At 43.2% G+C, this 20,803-nt stretch overlaps 1 protein-coding gene across 1 annotated transcript in view; it reads right to left on the bottom strand.

The window, feature by feature from the left end:
- Positions 1–20,803, bottom strand: part of LOC107108514 (MAM domain-containing glycosylphosphatidylinositol anchor protein 1-like) — a 178,406-nt gene that overhangs the window by 8,616 nt on the left and 148,987 nt on the right. The window contains exon 8 of the mRNA XM_015408950.1: positions 3,957–4,081. Coding sequence (XP_015264436.1) covers positions 3,957–4,081 — 125 coding nt within the window. The remainder of the gene's footprint in view (positions 1–3,956; positions 4,082–20,803) is intronic.

Here is a 20,803-nt window from a genome sequence, read left to right as displayed (position 1 = left end):
CCTAGGGAGCAGCTGACATCATTCTCCTCTCCCAACTGAAAATTCCAACTGCCTTGCGGGGGGGGGGGGAGTTTCAGGTGTGGAATGGAGTGTAGTCCAATCAGCTTCCATATGTAAATGACCTTGGAACACTGGCCGGGACTGCACAAAGCAGCCAATGAACCCAGCCAGTGTCTTCCGAGTGGCAGTTTTTTCGGCCTAACACTAAAGGAGTGCATTTTAGAACTTTGGCACCCAAAACTCTTTTATTATAAGGGAGAGATTACCACCAAGTCTAAATGGTCCAGAACTCGGAAACATTGCTGCCACAGTGAAGACACATGTCCAGCTTGAGAGTCAAACCAATGTGTGTGCTGGAGCAGGCTCATAAGCTACTGAATGATAACAAATTAGTTGCCCATCCCTGCTGTCATTAAGAGCACAGCAATAACTGAGCTACAAGCAATGAACAGCACATTCAAAAGTAACTAGATTATTATTTTATGGCACCCCAAAGAATGCTATGCACTTCAGAGCTAAGTAAAAACAAAGCAAATGTGCACAGCCATGCCATACACAGACATAAGAAATAATCCACTGAACAAAGAAAATAAAATGTAGGGCATAATATTCACTATAAAATCTCTTGGAAGCTGTTTTTACAATATTGGAAGAGATCTTCTAATCAGAGCGTTCCTATGGAAGCACTGATATTCTGAGGCACTTTGGAATTTAGCTTTCAATAAGCACTTTATTAATAAGATAGGAGTTTCATCATTGTTAACTGTTGATGGTTTATTATTGTGTAATTCTTGTAATTCATATGTGGGGGAATTGTATGAATGATTTTTTTCTTCATTATTGTAGTCCCCACTCCAAATCAAATCAACAGATTGAAAAAAAAAATCCCTCTCAAAAGAAACACATGAGGGTTGTTGTGTGCAACTAAGTACAATGTATGTGTGTACCCTAGGGTTGCCAACGCTAGGTTTGGAAATTCCTGGAACTTTGGGGGTGGAGCCTGGGGAGGGACCTCAGTGGGGTATAATGCTTCCTTCCAAAGCAGCCGTTTTCTCCAGGGAAACTGATTTCTGTAGCCTGGAGATAAACTATAATACCAGGAGACCTCCAGGCCCTACCCAGAGGTTGGCAACCACAATAGTACAGTCTATAAAGGTAAAGGTTCCCTTGCTCGAAAGCCAGTCGAATCCGACTCTAGGGTTGCAGTGCTCATCTCCGTTTCAAAGCCGAAGAGCCAGCGCTGTTCAAAGACATTTCCGTGGTCATGTGGCCAGCATGACTAAACACCAAGGCACACGGAACGCTGTTACCTTCCCACCGAAGTGGTACCTATTTATCTACTTGCAATGTCTTGCTTTCGAACTGCTAGGTTGGCAGGAGCTGGAACTAGAGACGGGAGCTCACTCCGTCATGTGGCACACTTGGGTCTCAAACTGCTGAACTACTGACCTTCCACAGCCTGCAGTTCAGCGTCTTAACCACTTGAGCCACCGCAGCTCCAGTACAGTCTATACAGAGTCTATTTATGCTACAAACTTATATTGGTTTTTTAGCCGCTCAGCTACCATGCCTCCCCATCCTAGGAACACTGTTTTGCCGAGGAGGCTGCAAATTCTCTTGGCCTCAAAAGCAGCTTCTCTAAATACTGTAGTTATCTCTTTTTAAAATCCTTTTTCTACTGATATCTCCTCAGCCAGAGAGAGGGGAGGGAGTGGGTGGAGACAGATGTACACCTTTGATAAAATAGTATTCTTTGTTGGCTCTTCTTTCTGACCTCATTGCTTTACTCTTTGATGTCTCAGTCCCATCTCTGGGTCTATGGGTTCTGCCCCTTGACATCACTGCTGTCCTCCAGGTGAGTACGCCCTGCTCCTTACCAGATTTGTTTATTCATTGTTCAGGCAAACCCAAGGTTACACCAGCTTAAGTCTATTAATTGAGATAATGCCCATTGAATCACAAAAGCTGCTGCTGCCTAATCTGTGAGGTATTTAAAAGTATGTTTTCAGTATTCTGGGTTATAAAGATGCAACTTCAGTCAGGTCCTGAGCACAAAACTACACCCTTTTATCAAATTATCCCAAGAAGTGATTATTAGATACAACTTTGCTTTACCCAGATATCCTGTCTACAGTTGTAGCAGTCCAGGAGACGTGTGTGTGCGTGCCCAATACTCTATGAGTGTCCTAAAACTAATCGTAATGGACCATATCCGATTCATCAAAATCACAAGCGAATATTGATAAAGTTATGCAACTTCATTCTGAGTAAAATTTGCCATGGTTTAAAAACAAAAACAAACTTTATACACAGCTTGCTTATTATATATCGTATCTCCACAAATAAAACAGACATCAAAAACCTAGCCTATATAGGAGATAGACAGAGCCGTTACAGACACAAACTGGCAGCTGCCTTAGTTGCATTCTAGCATATGGCAAGAAGAGCATAAATGCAGAGGGGCATATGGCTGCTAAAGTCTCAGCTGCCCCAGCACGCATTTAACAACATGGGGCTGCCATCTTTCCCCCCTAGTCCTGCTCCATTGCCTTTAAAGCAGGAATATAGAAGGTGAAATTTTTCCTTCCTCTTGTCAACACTCTGAAAAACTTCTCCTACTGAGTTTCTGGGTGTTATAGGAACAAGCGCAAAGGCACTTAAAAAAGAAAAGGCCAGTTCTCTGAGATACAAAAAAATAGTACCTGCAGTCAACTTAACAGCAAATCAGCATCTGAATTAATTCTTTGACTAACATGTAACTGTTATAAATAAGAACAAATATCATATAGGACCCTCTGCTAACAGAGCTACATGGGTGACCCCAATGTTGGAACCAGCTATTATAGGAGACACACAGCTGCTACTGAAAACTGCAGTCTGGTATGTTCCCTGATATCGTCCAGTAATAAATGCATGATGTGGCATCACACCATGCTATGAATTTCCCCACTCCACTTGGCTTCTGCATGTGGGAGAAAATTGCAATGGAGTCATGATATGTACTGCTAGACGAAAAGGAGACGGAGGGCTGCTGATTTTGGTAGCAGCCATGTGTCTCCTGTAACATCCAGTTCTGGTCCTAGACATGTAGACATACCTATTCCTTTTTGACAAGACATTATCTATCTATCTATCTATCTATCTATCTATCTATCTATCTATCTATCTATCTATCTATCTCTATCTATATCTATCTATATCTATCTATATCTATCTATCTATCTATCTATCATCTATCAATCCATCTATCAATCCATCAATCCATCTATCAATCCATATATCATCTATCAATCCATCTATCAATCCATCAATCCATCTATCTATCCATCTATCTATCCATCTATCCTCTATCTATCCTCTATCTTCTGTCTGTCTCAGTTAAAATAACCCTTTAACTCATATATTTAATGTACACATTTACTTATTTTATTTAATTCATTTATACCGCACTTTTCTTCCCAATGGGAACACAAAGTGGCTTACATCATTCTCCTCTCCTCCATTTTATCCTCACAACAGATCTGTGAGGTAGTTTAGCCTGAGAGAGTGTGATTGGCCCAAGGCACCCAGTGAGCTTCCATGGTACGAGTGGAGTTTCGAACCTGAGTCTCCCAGATACTAGTCCTACAATCTCAACCACTATGGCTCTCATATTTAGCTTAAGTGCTACCATGAAGTACTAGTAGTGAGGGATAAAGATCTGTCTACGACTCACAGACTAGCATATAAGAGGAGAACCATTACAGAACTGCTGTTACCCAATAACAACCTTGCACTCAAGCAATAATTCAGGAGGGAAATAGCCTTCATGTTAATAAGCTGGTACACATCCTTTGACTCTGGTCTCTTTAATTCCCTATACGAGGAATAAAGAAGCCTTGGGGCTATTTTGCTAGCACATGCCAGACACCTACATGAAGTGGCATGTGTCCTCTGGGCCCCCAGTGTCTGCTTACCTGGAAAGGTCCTGCAGGGTTGATAGGTACATGTGCTTGTTGCCAGGTATTTCCTCTGTTCCCACTGAGTGACAAGGCTAGAGTGGGCTGCTTATTCTTCACGTGAACCCAGAGATTTAAGAAGCCTGTAAGAAAGCAGCACCAGACACTGGAGTCACACTGCTTCTCCACTGCAGTCTCCTCCTCCCTCTTAGGTGGGTCAGTCTACATCTGCAACTGAGCCTAAGCCTTGCTCCTACACACTGGTCCTTCCAAACAAACTTGGGCATGTGCCAGAGAACACCAAATACCCCAAAATTGATACACTTTTCATTAAGGCAAGTTGGAAGGACAAACATAATTTTAAAAGACCGTTTCTCACCCTGAGTAGAGCTTCCCCTCAGAATATCCCCTTGAACCTAGCTAATTGCCTCTCTGTCTGGTTCTGCTACAGTGCCAACAAGATGTAGCATAGATTTAGGAATGATGCTATATTAGATATTGCATTCTATATGATATTCTCAAATTGCCCGCAAACCAAGCTGAAAGCCTCCAGAAATGGAGGGCTCCTGCACCCCATTTTATACATATTGGACAGCATCAACAGAAATATGAATTCAAGCTCAGTCACCTTCTTTGTACAAGCCCTTCGCTTCAATCAAGCTACAGTTATTATTGCCCTGCCCTGGGCAGTTAATGAGCCAATCAAAGTCCTCTGCGGCAGGATCCTTTTCCGAGCAGAAATGTATTGCCTGACTTGCTTCCACCCACTGTTCTCCTGATATAAATGGCTCACTAAGTGTTTTCCTGCATGGTTGGTCACCATGGGAAATGCACAAAGACTGGCCCAAGGTCACATGAGCTGGATGAAGTCAACGTTCTCAGATTGCCAGCAAGACTTCCTATGATCCATGCTGCACCTGACTATTGTCACCAGCAGATCCTGCTTAGGAACTAAGTAAGCCTGAATGAAAAGGGAGGGGGGCTTGGAGCCCAGAGTTGCCAGCCTCCAGGCGAGGCCTGGAGATCTTCCAGAATTACTACTGATCTCCAGAGAAAAGCAATCAGTTCCCCTGGATAAAACGACTGCTTTGGAAGGTGGACTGTATAACATTATAGCCTGCTCAGGTCTGTTTAGCCCCCAAACGCTCCTTTCCTAGGCTCCAACCCCGAATCTCCAGGAACTTCCAAACCTGGAGCTGGCAACTCTAGGAACAATTGTTTGGTAAATGAAGTCTTATTATAGCCTGTGCCTAGGTAGCATTCAAGACAGGACAGTGTTTTAAGTCAGGAATGTACTGTTTCATATCTTTATTTCTAAATGCCTGAGTTGTACATTTTCTCTGACTTCCTTTTTAAATCAATGTCTCATTGGAACTCAAGTTCTAAATGGTCCTGGTGTAGACTGTTTCAAAGTTTTTGTCAAGAAATGCTCTGATTGACCTGAAAAAAAACAACCCTTGAGAACTGACTAAAGAAGTTTGGATGCCGAGTCTGGAAGGGGCAAATACTACAATAAATAACAATAACAACAATAATAATTTATATAATACTCTCATAATACAATGCACTTCATGTACATCATCTTGTCATCATCCTTACAATGACTCCATTTTCTGAATCAGTGTTATTATCATGCCCACTTTACAGAATCAGGACAGAAACAGGGAGAGAAACAGAGCGACTTCTTTAAGATAATTGTGAGTTTGGGGCACAGTGAAATGTGAATCATAGACTTCCTGATTTGGAGCTCGGGCACTATGCCAACGGTGGAACAGCGATTACTTCCCCCAAGTTTAAAAAAAAATAAAAATGTAAATTGCAAACAAAGGGGCTGTAATTTAAAGAGGTGGTCAAGTGCGGGGGAGAAAGGTGCTTTCACCTTGAACCCTTTTCCTGTTGAAAATAACCACCCCCAAGCTTCTGGCCCACTGCAAGTCTTCCTCAGTGGGGAAAAGAGTTAAATCCGCTCCTCATACATCTAAATCACAGTCCCTGTGGCTTCAGTCTGCTTCAAAAACAGCCCATCTGGAGAAAATAATCTGCCCTAAACTAACCTCTTGGAATAAAAATGTGTTACGGTGGGGGCAGATTGCAGTGTAAATGGTAAAACAGGCAAATCTGTTCTGGTTCTGGTCACCTCATGGCTGTGACTGAGTGAGGGGCTATAGATACCACACCATAAAAGGACACCCTTGGTTCTGTGATATTGGGCTGTGGGGAGAGACTAACAAAGGCAGTCAGATGAATTCTGTCACTCTGCATTATGGATAGCCTCAGCTGTCTTTTCCTTAAATGGAAAACTTGATTAAAATTGATGCATTGAACCAGGACTTTTGCTTGGTGACTTAAATCACCGATTTAAATCAATCCATATCAGCTCAGCAAGTAAAATATTTCCTTCACAAGGAATTACCCATAGCACCTTTGCTTTGAATACTCAAATTGCCTAGCAAGCAGATTCCTAATAATAATAGTGTTGATGCTGATGATTTACTTTGGCTGAGAATTGTCTTTTCTTGTCTCTTAGCTCTATAAACTCCATGCCCCAGTACTATAGTATTTCATTTTACCAGTCAAGACACTAGTCTACCAAAAGAGGATGTTATGGAAGGATGTTATGAAAGGCAAGGTCAGCATCCTGATTTCTACTGTGTTCTGATGGTTTCTGTAACTGTTGTCTAGCTTTGTGTTTAGCTTTTTCTTCATTGGGGTGACCCATAAAAAATAAGTTTGTGGTAATAAGGCTCTGCTACACCTGACTGCTATAAGTAACACTGGCCTTGGGTGTACAAGGCCCTGATCTGATGTAGAGATTATTAGGAGAATGACAGGCAGGAGTAGGCCTTTGAGTAACTGTACAAAGAGTCCTTGATTGTAGTACCCTCCCAATGTTCTCGCTAAGCTGGTACACTACTAAGCATGACCTGGTGCACTATTTTTTACTCTAGGGTTGGCCAAGTGTGATTTTCACCACAGCGGGGGACTCCCGGCTGGTGGCTGGAGTGCGCGCGCTGCATCTACATCACTCGGAAGTGACGCGACCACGCCGGGCATGCCAAGCGACCGTGGCCCCGCCCCCAGCATGCCTGGCGTGGTTGCGTCACTTCCGGGTGACGTGCATGTCGGGGTGGGGTTCTCCCCCCAGGGCCCGATCCACTGGCGGCGGGGAACGGGCCTCTGGGGCGGGGGTTTCCCCGGGGGGACTTGGGAGGCCTATTTTACTCTGAAGTGCACAGATTTTATACTGCAACACACCCCTGGCCATGGTGGGGAGGGAGCAAGCTCTGAGCCTGGCTTTGCAGGAAGGAAGGCAGGAATGTAGAGAAGTGGCAGAACTCGGTATGGGGCTGCTCGACAAGTCATTGTGGGTACTGCAGAGGGGCGCAAAGGAAATCTTGCCCGCAGCTGGCCTCCATGTTCAAAATTCTACCTTCTCTTATGTTGCTGTAGCAGTTCTAACTTTTTCAACATCCCTGTTTTATTGCTCTTAATCCCCTTGATCTTGCATTTATTTGGCACTCTCAGGTTACCTAGGCTCTGTTTTTTTAAAATAATATAAACCAGGCCACAACACTTTTTAAAGCATAAGTCTCTGGTTGTCAAACTCCTCTAAGAAATGTATCGTAAACTTCCATTGTATGTTGAATAGATTTTTTTTTGTACAGCTGCAGTTTGCCCAAGGAGTGTAGAAGTATTTTAGGTTTAAGCAAAAAAAGCCTTCTCAGGAGGAAGATTAATGCTTTATTAAATGCTGAGGAAGCTGTCCATTGTGCAAAACGTTTTTATGTGTGCATCTTGCAAGAGAATTCTCTGTTCCAAAGTGCAAACCTAATCGGTCTGATCCTGCCTTTGGGAAATGAATTCCCTTTGTGGAGCGTGTATTTGGGAAGTAAATTCCCTTTGTGGAATGTGTATTTGGTAAGTGAACTAAATCTTCTAGGTGTTTGTGAAACTTTTCAAGCCTCTGCTGATTGTGAGAGAGGTTTTAGCTTGATGAATGCCATTAAAAATAAGATTAGAAATTGGCTAAATATTGATCACCTGGAGAACAATGAGAATTAAACTGCATATGTCTAATAGGAATAATATCAATATTGACACTGTTTATAATTTCTGGAAAACATATAAAAGAAGAGAGAAGTCAAAGCATTTTCTATAATGGATTTTGACTTCGTTCTGTTTTCACTTATAATGTTTAAATCATTCTTAAAATACAGTTTAAAAGAATTCATTCTGGGATATTTACAAGGTTATGGTAATAATCTTCTAGGGAACTAATTTACGTGATGGTTGGGTGTGGGCTCACTCACAGCCTTGATGCTGGTGGCTCCTTTGGCCCACGAGGTTGAATTTTAGCTCAAGGCACCGCACAGCTTAGAGGGAACATTGCCCTCCACTGCAAGTGCAAAACAACAGCTTTCAGGAAAGAGTATATTGAGGATGGAGGAAACCTGGAAAGAGGACAATTACAGCATGATGCCATGTGGAAGCTTTAAAAAAGAACTTTATTTTGGAGGCCAAGGAAGAAAAAAACTCAATGTGGAAGCAGTCAGGATGGTATCAGTCATATGAAATACCAGATAACATATTCTGCAATAAGCAGCAAAAAACAAAAATGAGCAAAAACACAAAACCTGCATAGCTGAGCCAATAATCACATGGAAAATATTATGTGTGAAATGGATCTTATTTTTAAAATGTGTAACATTAAGAAAGAGGGGAGTGTTTCTCTGTGACCTTACGAGGGCAACAGCACCACCTAGAGTGTTTGGGATCTTGGACCTTTGGTGGTTTACATTAGAATGACCCATTCACCTCCATTCCATTTAGGACTATCCTGGAAGACTTAATCCCTTCTGGACAAAGGACCATCTGGTTTGGACCAAACCATCTATTTGTCATGGAGGTTCAGGGCTATTACTAAATGTCTGGTGGGCACATGGGACTATATTTTATGTGGCTCTGATTAGTAATAGTAGCCTCTAAACTTTGCTTACTACAATTTATTTCCCTGGGATATTTCTCTCAGTCTCTTCTCCACGTGCTGAACTGCACTGGTGCTACCTAGCTGATTATAAGATATTTTTTAGGGTTTCTGCCCTGTCACTTTGTCATTGCTCTGTACTGGAAGAATACCTTCTCAGTGGGTCAGTTTAGATGTTCCCCCTTCCTAGTGTAACATCCTCTCTGTGGTTCTGGAAGTGGTCCATCAGGGACACTGTGTGTAGCTCTGGTGTGCTGTCAGAAAGCCATTGATAAATTGGAAGGAGTTCAGAGGTGTATAATAAAGATGATGAATGTCTAGGCTTCAGGTGACTGAGTCACAAAGAGTGGTGTAAAATAGAATGAAATCTATATAACTTGGCAAACAAATGACAATGGTTATTGTCTAGACAAATTCATAGTGTTTTGGCATTAATGAGACACAGCGGAACAGAATGTGAGAGCCTAGTTATGCTTGTGAGAAGTGCAAAGCCACGGTTCTGAAGCGCACACAATGTACACATGATTTGCGTAATCTCTAACATACCCTGCCCTCTTCTATACTGCAGTCAGGTCTATGTGTGGTGCTACTGTAGGTCATGTCGATATTGTCAGATCAATAATGCTAGTGTGGGACTGTCCCACGTAATACGTTCCCTCCTAAATATTTGAAAGATTTCTCATACCCAATTCCTGCTTCATCTGAAGAGGATGTACAGGCTTCCAACACTGAAAAAACAGGGGTACAGGCTTGCTGCTCAAATTTGGAAAGTATTTGTTTTATAGGCATAGCAGTGAAAATTCACGTTCTAAAAGCCACCAAGTTATAAATGAACCCCCTATTTACAAGGCCATGAACTATGTCATGCCTAAAAGATGGTTGCGTGCACCTGTGGAGAACATGTAGGTTACTTGTCTGCCACTCTCATAAATGGTCCCTTGAAAATAGTTTTTGAACACTCAGAAAATGTGCACCTGGGCATTTCTAACATACTGAAGCAGTATAATAGCACAATCTCACATCTGTACATTGGCACTATTATAGAAAGAACAACCGGGTGAAAAATAAAATGGTAGATAGAAAGCTAAAAGAGTACACAAGGACAGATCATCCAATAAGAACACGGCTACCATAGCAGGGGAAGGCAAGGCTAAGTCCACCAGGATTTTGCCTCTCTTACAGTCGATGTGATATGACCTGCGCAAATACAGCTAATAGTGCTTATATTGATGCATAGATATTTACGAATTAGACACCCAAAGCCAGCCACTGGTTAAATCAACCAGTATATTATACTGCACTGGCCCCGAATAAATGCAAGTACAGACTAGTCCAGAAGTCTAGAGGAAATTATGATACAGTGCAAAACCTAAGGCCTCTGAATAATCTCTAATGAGAGGAGGGGAAGCTTTAGACTCAGTTACTCTGGTGATACTCTGACATTAAGCCATAGTAGAGGAAGAAAGAAGCAAAAGATCTAGGTTTTTCATTGGCAATTTGTGTTTAAGGAGCTCAAAAAGGTCTGAAAAGAAATCCATCTGAAATGCAAGAAGGTATAGCAGAGTCATCCTCGAATAACTCATTTTATCAAGGTGAACAATGCAGAAAAGCATAATCTCTTGCAGAGTTGGGTCCATTTAGATGTGATAGATATCACAGAGCTCCAGCAGTATTTGAAGGCATATAACAGCTGTGTAGGGGGCCCCAATCCAGGAAAAGATGTCCAAGGAGGGGGGAAGGGATTGAATCCTTTTTATCCCTACATGATGTTGCTAATTGAAACTGCCTTCCAACACTGTCTTGTAGAGGAGAGGAAAAAAAAGAGACTGCTCCAGTTCGCCACTGGGACTGCAGCTGTACTGTATTAGTAAGGATAAGCATGAATTCATCATGAATTTTGCCATGTTCATGGTTTGTGAACCAAAGTGGAAGAAAAGAAAGAATTAACAAGGAAATGCCAACCAGTGAGGATTAAAGCCCACCACCTTCTGTTCTGATCTCAACCTCAACTGATGGCAGCTAGGACCTGCCAGCCACAACTCAGTGGCACAGCCAGTAGTGGGGCAAATTATCCAGCAAATGAACTCTGGTGCCCCTAAGAAGAAGGAGAAGGCCAAATGGAAAAGGAGACATCATGTAGCAGTACCTGGAATGCAAAAGCAACCCAGCTTCAAACTCCTGGCCAATGACCAAACCAATCCAACATGTACCCTTTGCTATGAGCTTCAAGCCTTAAACAGGGGAAGGAGCAAGAGCCAACAAAACATCAGCTGCCTCCACATGCCCCCCCCCCCGCTCAGAGTTCATTTAGCAAACAGCAATTAAGACCAGCAAGTCTTAGTGAAGCAGATTAACCTCAGTGCTCCGTCTGTATTACGGGAGTAGGAAACTGACTTGCACAAATAGGAGGGGATTTTTCTGGGTTATGTAAACAGGGGAAATGACCCAGCTGTACTGTCTTTTAGAATGACTAATCTATAATTTTTGCATGCTGTACAGCCTCATTCATCTGAATGGCAAGGAATTGCCTAAGATGTTTGGATGCAGAGCGGTCGGGTTAGAACGGATAAAAGGAAGTACTTCTTCACCCAAAGAGTGATTAACACATGGAATTCACTGCCACAGGAAGTGGTGGGTGCTACAAGCATGGACGGCTTCAAAAGGGAATTAGATAAGCATATGGAGCAGAGGTCCATCAGTGGCTATTAGCCACAAGGTATAGCTAGGGGCTCTGGGGCAAGTGATGCTCTGTCTTCTTGGTGCTTGGGGGGGGGTCAACAGTGGGAGGGCTTCTAATGTCCTGGCCCCACTGCTGGACCTCCTGATGGCACTGGTATTTCTGGCCACTGTGTGACACAGAGGGTGCGTTCAGACGCAGCCTTTCTGCCGACATAAACTGCACCGGTTCCAACCGGTGCAGTTTACGCCGGCTGAAACGCGATCACACTCACCTCCATTCTCATTCACCAAAATACAGACAGTGCAGATAATCAAACGCCGAGCTAAAACAGCATGGGGGAGCTGATCCCTAGGCGGCTAAGCAAGGATCTCAGCGTGGGCGAAGGAAGGGGAAAATCAACAGGAGAGTAAAAAAAGACTCATCCAAGACGGAGTTTAAAAACGTGGCCACAGAAATGGAGAGTTAAGGAAACCTTACCTGTAATGTATTGGTAATGTATCTGTCCAGAAACCAGAGCAAGTAATTAAAGAGGACGTTTCCGAACTGAGGAATGAGCTACAGAGGAAAGAAGCACTGATTCAGATTCAGAAGCACTTGGGGAAGCTGCGACATTGGCACCAAGTTCTCAAAGACCTCAATGTGCAGCATAAAAAGCCGGCTGAAATGCCTCAAGGACCTTTGGCTTCCTACCTAGAGCAAGCTTCAGCAAATATCCCAGCACCTCTTAAGCAGACATGAACAAACAAGCTCATTCTACTTTCAGAACACCATCTCTACTTTTGAGACCAAGTGATGTGGGAACTTTTAAAAACCTTGTACAGGTTATATGAAAGAACAAGTAGATTATTTAAGAAACAAATACCGGAAAATACACAATAATGAAAGAAATGATTGTAAAAATGAGTACAAGCTGAGACTATAGGCAGAAACAGTTTTTAAAGCTTTTTACTTTGTCTCGTGTTGTTTACAACTCTCTAATCTCCTGTCTGGTGTTAAGAGGACAGGAGGCTGGGTTGATCCCGAGATCTCTCCCACACCCAGGGTCTAGTGTTAGAGGGTAAATGGGGCCGAAGCCAGCCAAGCGCAAAGTTGAAAAAGAAAGTAAATGAGAACACCCCCACCCCCTCCCGCTCCCTAGTAACAAGATGTTTAAACAAGCTGTAAACGTCAACATTGATGAATGCATGCAATAAAACTAGAATAACAAACTGTTAGCAAGAACCAAGTGCACGATCTTTATTGAAGCTAGAAGTCACGTCTGGAGCTTTAAGCAAGTTTCCTTGTCAATGCAGTTCTGGTGATCTCTTGCTTAAGTGGGAAGACAGAAAACGCCGAGGAAGTTAAAACAAACAACAAGCTAGTGAGAAGATGATTAACTGAAATGAGGAATGTTTTATAGATGGTTCCTTATCCTTCCATTGAGGTGAGACCTAGTTTTTTAAACTTTCAGCAATATTGCTAAGGTTGGCTTTCAAGTGGAGGAGTGTGGAGTAGATCGGAAATCGATTGGGAAGGTCTGGGATGATTGCGAGAGAGCTGACAGCTAATATCGAAGAGAAGGAATGTCTTTTCCTCCTCCTGCCTTTAAAAAAACAAACAACACAGTTTGAGCATGCGATCTTTAAAATTTAAAGCCCAGACTGGCCTCCCTTAAGTCCCGGACTCCTCCGGGAAGGTAAAGTAAGGTTTTTTGTGTTTATTTTAACAGACGCTCAGGGCGAAGGTTCGCATGAGCGCATATCGCTTAGAGTTAAAATAAAATGGCGGGGGGGGAACCGGAAGCCTCAGGCTTCCCACGGAAATGCCTAGGCACCGGTGGAGAGCGATCAGACGCTGGTTTGCATCGGAAGCCACCGTTGCACCCTGTTTATCACCACTTCCGACCTAGTGGCAGAGTGCAACGGTGTACAGCTCTTTACAACGGATAGAGAGGGAAGACAGATGTTCCCCGTCTGAACGCCGGTAGGTACATCGATTGCAACCGGCACAGAATCCGTTGTAAAGGCTGCGTCTGAACGCACCCAGAGTGTTGGACTGGATGGGCCTTTGGCCTGATCCAACATTGGCGTCTCTCTTATGATACCATCACATCCTGATGTAAATGCATTTATAGTGGTTAGGAGCCATAGTTTAAAGAGAGACAGAGTGATTCTGATTGGTTCTTGAGGTCCAACTATGGGGGTAGAGAATATTGACTATAAGCTATAGAATACTGATAACTAGTATCACCAAATAGTAAGGAAAGCTGAAATATCAAACATGGTCTAGCTTTTCATTCAGAGCTTGGAATGTTTAAATATGTTTAAACAAGGGAGAAGAGAGAGAGAGAGAGAGAGAGAGAGAGAGAGAGAGAGAGAGAGAGAGAGAGAGAGATCTACAGTTGTTCATTTTGCAATCACATTCAGGTACACATTGGGAGAACATTTTCCATGCCACTTTTCATAGAGGGATGGGACACTTTGGGGTTTTCTTTCCCAGGGAAAAGGTTTCTTGAAGTCTGAAACTTTCCCCTCCCTCTGAGCTTTCTGATAACACATCTCCAATTTGCCCTGATGCAGTGGCCTAAGGGGGCAGAAGTGGGCCACTGGGGGATTTCTTTGCAGCCACCTGGATTATTATTGTAGAAAGGTGTCTCAAAGTGGCTTACAAACTCCTTTCCCTTCCCCTCCCCACAACAGACACCCTGTGAGGTAGGTGGGGCTGAGAGAACTCTGACACAAACTGCTCTTTTTTCAAGAACAGCTCTTATCAGTACTACAGCTTGCCCAAGGTCATCCAGCCAGGTGCAAGTGGAGGAGTGGGGAATCAAACCCGGTTCTCCCAGGTTAGAGTCCGTGCACTTAACCACTACACCAAACTGGCTGTGGTGGGCAGGCACTGGAGGTCTGTTTGCTAGGCCTTATTCCAGAAATCTCAGACAGTGGAAAGAGCTGTCCAGCCCACCCCCTGCAGCATGATGCAAGCATGTGGCCAGCAGATTCTTCTGATTCAGTTAATGCAAATTTCTTTTTCAAAAATTCAGACTCTCATTGGGCAGTTCTTATTTCCTCCTCTTATTTGGCCACTTCCTCCCCCGCCTGATCTGCAATTGTCTTTTCCTTGAAACAGCTGTTTGTGATGCACAGTCAGGTGGCAGGCAGGTATCTTATTGCCAGCTCCTTGCAGAGATCAAAGGTCAGCCGTGGCCCAGGGACGGTGGGAATCCCCAGACACTGACTGTCTCCAACATTCTCCTTATGGGCATGATCTCTGGATCTGCCTTGTTATTTGTATGGTTATTATGATGACTATTAATCAGAAAATCAAATGAAGCCCCACAATGAACAGTGAGGAATCATTCAACATGTGAGCTGTGCCTTCTGCTGGCGCCTTTAAGACTAGAGCTGGCATTTCGGAAGAATGGCTGGTACACAAAAGAGCACCAGCTGTGATGCCAGACACGGTAACCCAGGGGGATACATCTAAATGCTACCTGCTTCTGGATGAAAAGGTCTGATTTCAGTTTCTGCTCAAGGGAAACCTGACTTAGGTAGCCTGGCCCTGCAGCATGGTGAATAGCTGATGATCAGGGAACACTTTTGAAGCCCAGTTGCAGCCCAGGGCTGTAAAGGATAACAGGACAGATCACTCTCAGGTCATTTAATTCTTTATAGCCCCTAGTTTCATGATACAGGGATGCGCTCTACTTATTTGTTTATTTAAATGATTTCTATCCCACCTTCCCATGAATGACCTTCAAGACAGCTAGGTTACAGCCTGGCTCACAAGCTAACATGGGTTCTCCAAAGGCAAAACCCATCAATGGTCGGAAGTAGAGATGACCTGAGACAGGAAATCCAAGTGGTGCTCCTGGTGATAAAAATGCAATTTGCTGTCTTTTAATCATACCCTCAACCTGTGACTGGCGTGAGTTGCTTCACCTTGCTTAATGATAAAGGCATCCTGTGTAACGGGTGGAAGGGCTATGGCTCTGCAGGAGGGCATCTGCTTTGCATGCAGAAGCTCCCAGGCTTAATTCCTGGCATCTCCAGTTAGGAAAAGGATCAGGTTTGTAGGTGATGTAAAAGACCTCTCATTGAACCTTGGAGAGCGGCTGGCAATCAGAGTCGATGATACTGACTTTGATAGAACAATGTTCTAATTTGGTCTAGGGTAACTTCAGGTGTTGATGTTTATAAATTAATCAGGATGCGTCTCTCTCTCTCTCTCTCTATCCTGCCATGGACCCTCTCGGAATTTGTTTGGTTGCAATTCGGCAATCATTTAGGTCAGAGCTAGTTTCAGTGAGTGGAACTTATGGGTGCAAGTGATCTGCAGCTTCAGTTTCTAGTGGGACAAGTCATGCAAAAGCAGCGCTTCATATGAATGTCATAAAAGAGGCTTTGATATAGGCAGTCTGAAACTAACAAGCTTGGGGATCAGAGAGTCAGTTCTTTAAGGCACTTCAGAAGTGCTAAGAGGGCTGGCTGTAAATTAGATCTACCAGGTGAAGAAGGATACCGAGGACTGCTTATTAGCACATGCTAATTCATTTAAAAATATATACAATGAGATCTGTCTATGACCCAGAAGATAGACAGAGGACTCAAACTACACATTATATGCAAGCTACGCACACCATTTGTAAAGAAACAACAACAAAAACCTTTCAAAATGGTGAGTGGATAAACATAGAGGGATGTATGCTTAATCCATACTGTGTCTGTGGTTTCTGTGACCCTCCAGAAATGGCTTATTGCTTGGAAGGATCGACAACGAAATCCTAAACATCACCAAGACTTTTTAAAATTGTGTGGCACGCTGAGGAATTCTTGTCCCCCTCCCTGGCCATCCCCACGGCTGTTTCAGCACTTGACAAGGTGTGTGGGGAAGTAGGGAACAAGAGGTAGGGATCACTTGCTGCAGGCCTGATCAGGATCATTTTTAATTTTTTAAATTCTAAGTGACTTTAAAATGGTGGCAGCATCCTCACGGTGCCCATAAGGATGTCGTCATGCCTAGTTCGGCCCACAGAGTTATAGACTTTCTATGCCCGCTGACTTCAATTGATTTAGATGGATTTAACTTGGTTTAGGATGCAATGTTAATATGCACATGACAAGGGCAAACATGGTTTGAACCTTGTGGAGGGGAAAGCTTGGGGTTTTTTTGGGGGGGGGGACTTAAAATAGTAAAACAGCCTTTGGCAGGGGCGGGGGAAGCTAAGCATCTACTGCTGCTCCTCCTTCTGCTTGGATTTATTCTCTCAAAGCTGCTTTTCTTTCTTTTTTAAAAAAAGGTTTTAGTACTCACTCACACATTTGCATGTAAAGTATAGCTCATTCAGAAGCTTTAACTAGTAATATGTGCCCCAACTACATTTTATCTTTTCCACAAAAATTCTGATGAATTCCCATTGTAGTGCAACATCTTGTCTATGTGCAATGAATGAGAGGGGGAGGATAGTCTTGCCCGCAGAGCACAGCAGTACTGCAAAAAGAGCAACAATAGTAGAAAATCATGCTTGTGGGGTAGAAGAAGACCTGGAACTAAAGCCATATAGGGGGCATTTTTTCCCCTTCATTTATATTCTGTTTCCCCCCCCCCCAATGGGGACCAAAAGCAGCTTACAGCATTTCCACTGTTTTTATCTTCACAACAATCTTGTGAGGTAGGTTAGGCTGAGAGTGTGTGATTGGCCCAAGGTCAGCTAGCAAAGTCTCTATGGCAAAGTGGGAATATGAATGTGGGTCTCTCAGATCCTCATCCGGCACTCTAATGTAACCACTACACTGCACTGGCTCTCAGTGACCCCTTGGAAATATCCAGCACATGCTCATTGAATTCCTGGCTTTTGTTTTTTTAAAAGCAAGTCTCTGGCTCTTTTCCTTGAAGAGAGATAAGGGGAGATGTTGAAGCAGTTTTCCGCTTCAAGGAATCTGGGAGGAAAGATGCAAGAAGGCTCTGGAGTTGGATCAATTAACCCCCTACAGATGGAATTAATTCTCATCTGTCATATTCTGTAAGTTTTTCTCCCTGGGCCTTCTGCTTCATTCTTGTTTGGTTCTCTCCTCTTTAAAGTCAGCAGTGACAAATGAGAACACTGGGCAGAAAATCTGAGTCAGAATGACGCTATATTGGGGTTGCCTCCCCTCTTTGCACTGGGGAATTTGCCTCAGGGGTATGAGGGGACACGGCAAGGGAGGGCAGGAATAGAAAAATAAGTGTGGGGTTTCATTCTGTCTGGTATCTGTTTCTAAATCATTAATTGCAAACCATTTTGCTGCTATACGCATGTGTGAAAAAATAAGTACCTTTGAAAATGTCAAAATGCCTTTTACTCACCAATGAATAACCACTATCAAATTCCAGTCCTCATCTGCCCCCAAATCTGGGATTAGGGATAAAACAGTAAGAGGTTTAAACTACAGAACTTCTCACTATTGAAATACGTCACTACAAAAGGCCAAATGATGAGGGGCAATAATTTTCAGGCGGTCTTAAAGCTTTGGGAAGACCTAATTACATCTCTCCTGCCAACCTAGCAGTTCGAAAGCAAGAAATTGCAAGTAGATAAATAGGTACCACTTCGGTGGGAAGGTAACAGCGTTCCGTGCGCCTTGGTGTTTAGTCATGCCAGCCACATGACCACGAAAACGTCTTCGGACAGCGCTGGCTCTTCGGCTTTGAAACGGAGATGAGCACCGCAACCCTAGAGTCGGATTCGACTGGCTTTCGAGCAAGGGAACCTTTACCTTTACCTTTAATTACATCTGAGCCATGAAAAATCTCAGCTCTGAATGCCAAAACAGCAAACGCTCTGTATAACCTTGTACTCTGAGCATGTTCAGAGTGTTTCCCCCTCACTATACAGTACCCATTAGGAGATGAATTTCTAAGTTGGAGGGAAAGATTTACAAGTATATGTTTTTGTATCGTTTTGCTGATTAGAGCAATAATTAATAGCTGTCTCTACCTTTCCAGTTTTGAATCCTATCCCACAGTCTTAAGCCTTGAAACATTGCTTGAGAGAAGAATACAAGTACATGAATTTAATCAACAAAGGGCTCAGAGCATGATTATAACCAAAGCATTTCCCCATGAATAGATGATGGTTTCACAACCCTCAAAAGAACATCCTTACATTTTAGATGTTTTCACTTTGTACTTTCTATGACTTCATAGCTCTACACTCTTATGGAGATGCTAAGTGTTTTGGAGTAATTAAAAATTAAGAATTCATCAGCAAAACCTGGGATAAAGTTCCCAAAGAAAGTATAAAATATTTCATAGTCTGAATAAGGTGCAGTTCGATGACACTGGCTGAAATCCTAAGAACTCATTGCTGGGAGGAAGCCCCACTGAATAAAATGGGACTTATTTCTTTGTAGACCTGCTTAGGATTTCTCCCATTCACTACTAGTTTCACACTAGTCACAAGCCATGTCATCTCAGGATTATACTTTTCTACTTCTACATGATCGTCATTCTCCTAACCAGTTAGAGAACTCCCATATCACTGGATGAATGAAACATTATTACTGATACTAATGAGTTGCAATGTTGTATTTGCAAAGTGCCAAAATTATTTAGTCAGATAACGCTACATTAGATTGCTATGTGAATAGCAGTCAGTAGTTTCCACAGAATGTTGGGCCTACATAAAGACTTGGAACTACATATGTGCATTTGGATATTTCTGGTCTGAATACATATCTGAAAAATACATTATTAGTATTTTCCAGATACATTCAGGTGTCCGAATAGTATCTGGGATCTTCTGGGATACTAGTTAATGGGCCTCGAAAAATTCCAGAAATATTTGGTAGTAACTGGGAATACCAGGAGCCAGTGTTTTAAGGTTTCCAGGCAGCCCCGTAGCTAACAACTTTTTGCTGGGGGGGGCAATGTTTTTCTCGGGGGGGGGGCTGCCATTATATGTCTATGCGGTACTGCCATGCCATGCTCATACTTCTAAATAATGCAATGCTCCACGTGGGGGAGTTTCCTGCTTGCAAGCACACCCTCCCTGTCAGTAGCTCTCCTGAGCACAAGGAGCTGCACTCTTGGCGGGTGGTGGTGGTGTTGTGCTGGCAGACAGGCATGCATACATTTCCATTTAGAGGCTATCAATGTTTTAGCAGCCACTATGAGGCTAGTGATCAAATCACGACTGAACATTGGTATGTTTTTTGATTTCCAGATGCCCAAAAATATTAGAGTTGGGTCAAACGGTACTTCGTAACTTGTGATTAGTTTTATTTGGTTTAGAACGTCTTGCCAGAAAGATCTGATACTTCTACACTGCCACCAACAGTGGGCAAATGTTCCCACTTCTCCACATCTTTTCCAACATTGAGGGGAATGAGAGGATGTTATTTTTGAAAGCTTCTCTGGTGTGAGGTACCACCTGGTGATGATCTTGTATGTCTGCAATTTTGCAGGCATGCATACATGATAGGCTGGTGTTGACTCTTAGAGAGGAAGCTTCTTCTGTTTTGCTTAGCCTGGTATTTAAAGAAACATGCACTGGGATGCTGCCATGTTAAATACATGGGTGCTGGCGCAAATACATGCTGTCTGTGAGCTGTCTCTGTCATTCAGTGGGCCAACACACTCTGCACCAGGTAAGGCATCTTTGTTAATCCCCACCTAAAGCACAATACAGTAATATACCCTGGCCGAGTTCAGCCTTCTTGCCAGATGGAGAGGATGAAAAGCACTCCTGGTTGCTGCTAAAACCAGAGTTTCCGACCAGAATGCTAAATTCAGGAGCACTCCCAGGCTGCAAAGCTGAGGCTCCTACGGCAGATCCACCACCAATGTTCCCTCTAAGCTGCGGAGTCTTGTGAGCAGAAATTCTACCTTGTGAGCTCCTGGCATTAAAGTTGTGAGTGAGCAATTTGGCTGCTGCATAAATTAGTTTGCTCTAGAGCCAACCTCCCTGAGCTAAGGCAAAAACCTGTGAGCTGGAGGCTAAAAAACTGTGAGCTAGCTCACACCAACTCAGCTTAGAGGGAACACTGCCCACCACCTCCTATTAGGGATATATTCCTTCCACTGTCCTGTTTGTTATACAGGCTGCCCTGACTGCATCTCCCGGAAAGCTTATTGTAATGTAGCTGGTGATAAAGCACAAGTCCAACGCTCTCTGCAGGAAAATCCCAGGGGCAAGCTAAAGCCCTCAAAAAGAATCTATTACTGTTCATAATCCCGAGAACA

The sequence above is a fragment of the Gekko japonicus genome, unplaced genomic scaffold (genome assembly GCF_001447785.1).
Source record: "Gekko japonicus isolate JY-2015 unplaced genomic scaffold, Gekko_japonicus_V1.1 scaffold19, whole genome shotgun sequence".
NCBI classification, from domain to species: domain Eukaryota; kingdom Metazoa; phylum Chordata; class Lepidosauria; order Squamata; family Gekkonidae; genus Gekko; species Gekko japonicus.
Note: the sequence above shows the minus strand (reverse complement) of the source record. Positions and strands in the feature narration are given on the sequence as shown.